The sequence below is a fragment of the Euprymna scolopes genome, chromosome 46, assembly GCF_053919585.1.
Source record: "Euprymna scolopes isolate OS-2025 chromosome 46, ASM5391958v1, whole genome shotgun sequence".
Taxonomy (NCBI): Eukaryota; Metazoa; Mollusca; class Cephalopoda; order Sepiida; family Sepiolidae; genus Euprymna; species Euprymna scolopes.
This window is the reverse complement of record NC_136527.1, coordinates 10,721,006-10,726,696: the sequence shown is the minus strand read 5'-3', so window position 1 is coordinate 10,726,696 and position 5,691 is coordinate 10,721,006. Positions and strand designations below refer to the sequence as shown.

The following is a 5,691-nucleotide window of genomic DNA, read 5'->3' as shown; positions in this document are numbered from 1 at the left end:
TCGTTTCCACCTTTGTGTTAAGGTTTCGGGGTTCAAGCGTACCTTCCTACTGAAACTTTTTTTTTTCTTTTACACCTCAAAACACCCAGCCATGCTTTGATCTGCCCCCCACCCCCACCACAATAACACACCTCCAAACACCCAGGCAACATCGGGTACCTCCCACTAGTTTATATATATAAAAGGCAAATGTGGCGCGCACATTTTTTCACCAACGGTCCCGGGGGGGGAGGGGGGGTTACTATCGCTTAGAAGTGTTTGTATACCCCCTAGATAATAATAGATTTATTTACGTCGACTTTTATGAGATTCGCGCTATTTCGCCGTGTTCCCTGTTTGTCCTGCCTTTTAGTATAAATAAAGTGAAAATAAACTCGATTATTGCGTGTTCTCGGCATCGTGCCGGAACGTCCACAAAGCAATAAACTTTTGACCAATGTGGAGTTTCTCCTTATATCAGACAATTGCTATTCGATTTGGACAATCCCCTTTAAATGGGGAGCTGCTTTCCCCCCCCCCCCCCTCCCCCCACCATCATCTGGGGGAAACGAAAACTAAAAATACTGCCACATCATCGCAATGATCCCACGATGACCCCATTTAGCGTCTTCCTGTCAATCAAACCTTTTCACTCGTTTTATAAGCCTTAACATGCTAATTAATTATTCTAACTCGTGGTCGAGATGGTTAAGTGGTTGGCTTTTTTTTTTTTTTTTTTTTTACATAGGCGTCACCACATTATCAAGGCCCAGAGGCCACTCAAGGATAAGGGTTAAAGAGTGTACAGTAGAAATTGGTCAATATAGTAATCATTAGTAATGAAAATTTGGTAAATTTGATAACTTATATGGAACGGCTCATCAAGAACTTATTTACTTTAGACTTGAACACAACCATATTGTAGTCAGCCGGAAAGCAGGAAAACGGAAGACAATTCCACAGGCGTGCAGTTCTAAGAAAGAAGCTTTGTTCATGGAATCTACGTTTAGGTTTAGGCACAGATAAAGAGTGGGGGAAATTATTGATAGTGTTTACAGCTAGACGAGTGTTTCTTGTGAAAGTTTGGCGAGGGGGATTGAAGCTCAGTTGAACACTTTCCATGAAAATAACGATACATCAGACACAAACTCGCAACATCTCTTCTATGAGATAGAGGTTGCAAGGAGGAGAAAAGGACATCTCCTACGAGGCTACGAAGTCTATTTTGAACTCTATCAAGGCAGGACAAGTCCTTTCTAGCAGCTCCTGCCCAGATGTGGCAACAGTATTCCATCCTTGGACGTACCTGGCTCTTATATAGATAGAGAATAGCATCACCCAGTCCAGAAAGCAATCAGCTTTTTAGCAATGTGGAGTTTCTCCTTATATCAGACAATTGCTATTCGATTTGAAATATCCCCTTTATTATTTTGCCCCTTTTGATCCCCCCCCCCCCCAACACACATATCTCCAAATACCTGGGCACACCCGCTAGTCTAGAATATAAAAGCGAAAGTGTGTGTGTGTGTGTGTGTGCATGCAATCTTTTTTTTTCGGGGGCGCTCGGAGGGGTTACCGTTTCTTAGAAACTGTCATATACTTCCTAGATTGTAATCTCTCCGATTCCCAAGAGGAGGTCGTAACTATCTTTTACTTGAGCGACTTTTTTGCGCTATAAATTGTTTGTTTGGCTTTTCCGTATACAAGCGAAACTAAAAATAGAAAGCGAAGTGTCTTCTTGGCACGTCCAGAAGCAATGAGGTTTGCGGGGGGAGGGGGGGGGGTCCCGTCGTGTCAGACAATTGCTATTCATTTGGACCCTCTCCTTTTTGTGGGGAGCTGGTTTTCCCAAACATTTTGGGGAAGCAATGATATACGCAGAAAGCGTGATTTCATTTGACCCAGATGATAATTTTTAAACCTTTAATTTCAACCACTCTCACTTTTCTGCCCCTGTAGCGTTGCGGTAAGTTATCAGACTTTTGCTTCGTATTCTAGCCTACCTGCCTACCAAAACTTTTTGTTTTTTTCTTTTACACCTTCAACCACCCGGGCAACGCTGGTAACCCCACTAGTCTATAATATAAATCTCACCCGTCTGTTTAAATTTATATATGTATGTTTGCCTAAAACTTTTGACAGAGGCGATAGATTTTCATGAGATTGATATCATTTTGAAGCTCAACCCTTCGGATGACAAATATTGAGAAATTAGCCCAAAGCATTAATTTCTTCACCCAAAAGTTTTCTACTGGGAAGGGTCACTTTTTTCGTTGATATTTTCGAAAGTCATTTTGTTTGCCTAGCCTTAATTTAAACCTACGCAACTTCCAGTTTGGCGATGAACACAACAGCAAAAACGTCACTTTTTTTTTCCCCCCCCGTTCTTTTCCTCCTTTGCGGTACAGGTTCAAGCCTGCCTTCCTACTACCACTTTTTTTTTTTTTTTTGCTCAACACACACCTTCAAATACCTGAGCAACGCCGGGTACCCAGGCTAGTTTTTCTTAACATGGATGACTCCTGCAAAATACGATAAAATTGTTTACTTTTAAATTTATTTTTATTGCGGACTATTATTCTCATCTTTTTAGATGTTCTTTCAGGACGTTTCGGCCAACTATTCCTCTGGCCTTCATCAGGTGGTAACCGCGACGGGATACAAACTTCGAATCTCCTAACTGCATTCTCAGCAGTCACTGCCATCCGTAGTTGTTGTCTCACCACGTTTTGGCCAATTAACCTCTGGCCGGCTTTGGGTAGGATTGAAATCGCTATCTTCAGACAATTCTCACCTGGGACCTTAGAGATTCAACGTCTCTATCCACTGTGCCACAGGTCCCGATGTGGTTACAACCTGACGAAGGCCAGAGGAATAGTTGGCCGAAACGTCGTAAAACAACAACTACGAAAAGATAATAGTCATCAATAAATAAAATTAATAAATAATACTCATTTCAATAATGAATTCCAATTAAAATAATATATATAAGTAAATATTACTTATTAAATTATCTTAAGACTAGCAGAGTGTGTGTGTGTGGGGGGGGGGGCTTTCCCGGTTGTGAAATACACTTAAATATATTTTAATTCATACAGAGCCAATTCTCTATTGAATATTATATTGTACCTAATGTAAGTAATGAACTCCAATTAAATAATATGTATAAAATGTTTTTGTTTTCTATGCAGGTTATTCAGGCAAAGTTAATGAGTTAAAGAGCAGTGAGGTCAACAATCCCTGGGGAGGCAGCCACACTTGGGCAGCAGCAGGAGCCGTGGCACCGCCTCCATCGACCTCCACGTCGTCGTCTTACACAAATCCATTTCTCAGCAACAATTCTTCGATGAATGGTGTGCCTTTTCCTCCCAAGGACCGGCTCCAGGCGTGCACCTCGACCAGCAGTTCGACCTCTTCTCAGTTAGTGACCCCGCGCGCCCCACAGCTGGTTCAGTTACGCAGTCATTCCATAGATGGTGGGGACATGGTCACTGCCGGTCGACAGCAGGCCCTTAAGCCGACCCTGCAGGAACTCGCCAATCAGCAGCGCAACTTTCGGCACAACAACGGCAACGTTGGAAACGGATGGGGAGCTAGCGCAGATGTTAGCAGCAGTAAGAGTGCTTCCTTGTCTTCATCTTCGGTCATTCCGCCGCCACCTCTATCAAGTAAAACCGGTCTTAGCAGCACTCTCTCAGCTTTGTCCTCATCCGGGACCACGTCGTCAAAGGTCGGCTCAAAGGAGAGCGGGCCACATGTTGACCCTTTTGATGTTGCCTGGGCTTCCAAGGTCGCCAGCTTGCATACAAGTAACCCCTTTCAAGGCTCAGATGCAACGCAGCCATCGGCACAAACGGCACCTCAAGTAGTAAAAACCTTTCAAGTTCAGCTATAGAGGCGGCAAGTGCCGTATGTTTAATATTTTTTTTTCCATCAGAGAGAGGTGAGGGAGGGTGAAGAAAAAAAAAAAAATGAAGCAAAAAAAAAAAAAAAAGAAATATTGTCAGAGGTATGAACCCCTATGACCCTCACTTCCTAATCTTTTGCTCATCTCTCCTCACTCCCCCTCTTCATCCTCTTTTACTGTGTTAGGATTTTTTTTCTTTTTTTTCTTAAAGCTGATTTCTGATTGGTTGTAAAAAAAAAAGTTAAGCAAGGATTCCCTTGTTCAGCATTAAGTGAGTGACCAATTGTGTATTTTAAATACTGTTAGCAGAAAAGAAAAGAAACCAACAAAAAAAAGAGAAAAAAAAAAATAATGACCCAAGAAAAAGAAACCAAAAAAACAAAAACAAAAAAAAACGCATTCTTCATACGATTTTTATCTTCTAGTTATTTTTAGTCGTCTGCCTAGGTCCGCCTGATGAACCATTGTTTTTATTTTTTGCCACCGGTAACAGAGGTCAAAGGTCGGGGTTTTTAAAAGTTTGTACTTTCAATTATGGGGCAAAGCCTCACTTACACAAAAGATCAGCGCTAAACATTCTTCCGTATCTCTTTTACTGCGACTCGGTTAAAGGGATGTCTCTTTTGAAATTGGCAATACTCTCATGGGGGTGGGGGATCTCTAGGGCTTTTTTTTTTTTTTTTTTTTTCTTTAAAGAAAGGAGAGAATGAAAGAAATTGAATTTCTAAGACAAGGTTCGCAGGGTTGGTATTATTGCTTATGTACCCATTCCCAAAACTGTTTTTTTTTTTTTTTTTACTCCACTTAAAACTTGCTCCCCCCCCTCTCTCTCTCTCTCATTCTCCCCTTAGTTTGTTCTTCACTTTTATGATTTTTTCTCGTTTTTGTAACCCTCTTTTTCTTTAATTTGTTTTTTCTTATATTTGTTTTTTTCCTGTCAATTGGTGTCACCTCCTTCCTTGTTATCTGCTCCTCCCCTTTGTTCTCGGCCCCTCCCCTTTGTTATTTGCCCCTCCCCTTTGTGTTATTTGCCCCTCCTCTCTGTGCTCTTTGCCCCTCCCCTTTGTGCTCTTTGATTTATATTTGTTTCTCTCCTGTCAATTGTTGTCACCGTCTTTGTTGCTCCTTCCCTTCGTTATGTTCCCCTCCCCTTTGTTCTCGGCTCCTCCCCTTTGTGTTATTTGCTCCTCCCCTTTGTTCTCGGCCCCTCCCCTTTGTTATTTGCCCCCTCCTCTTTGTGTTCTTTGCCCCCTCCCCTTTGTGTTCTTTGCTTCTTCCCATTATAGTATCAGCTCTTTCTTCATTAAGTGCTCCTCTGCCCTTCTCCTCTATGTTATCCGCTCCGCCCTTCCCCATCTATGCTTTCCGCCCCTCTTTCTTTCTACCCACCTCCTCCCTGGTACAAGATCTCCCCACCCAACCCACTTTCCTAGATCTCCAGTCCACAAACAAAACATATCACATATATATCAGGAACAATAATATTCAGTTTCTCGGCTATTCCCCTCCTCCTTTGTACATTTCCTGCTCCACCCATCTACATTTATTGCTCCACCCCTTTCACATTCTTGGTTCCTCCCCTCTAAATTCTCAGCTTATTTACTCCTCCCATTTTCTCTTCCCTCCCTTCCTTACTTTTTTTTTTTTTCTTACTTACCTCCCCCTATTTTGGAACAGAATACCCTCACCCCAACCCACCTACGTAGATCTCCAGACCACAAATGAACATATCACTTGTATATGACGCGTTCAGTGGAAGATCGACGTAAGCGACATTTGATATTTTTCACAAAAAAAAAAAAAGA

At 42.1% G+C, this 5,691-nt stretch overlaps 1 protein-coding gene across 29 annotated transcripts in view; it reads left to right on the top strand.

The window, feature by feature from the left end:
* The window catches only part of LOC145270991 (protein numb-like), a 464,442-nt gene extending 460,465 nt beyond the window's left edge, over nucleotides 1-3,977 (top strand). For all 29 annotated transcript variants that reach the window (XM_080126556.1, XM_080126554.1, XM_080126546.1 and 26 more), the window contains one exon: nucleotides 3,171-3,977. In XM_080126556.1, the coding sequence (XP_079982682.1) occupies nucleotides 3,171-3,874 (704 nt within the window). In that variant the 3' untranslated portion in view covers nucleotides 3,875-3,977. The remainder of the gene's footprint in view (nucleotides 1-3,170) is intronic.
* Nucleotides 3,978-5,691: the final 1,714 nt, after the last annotated feature.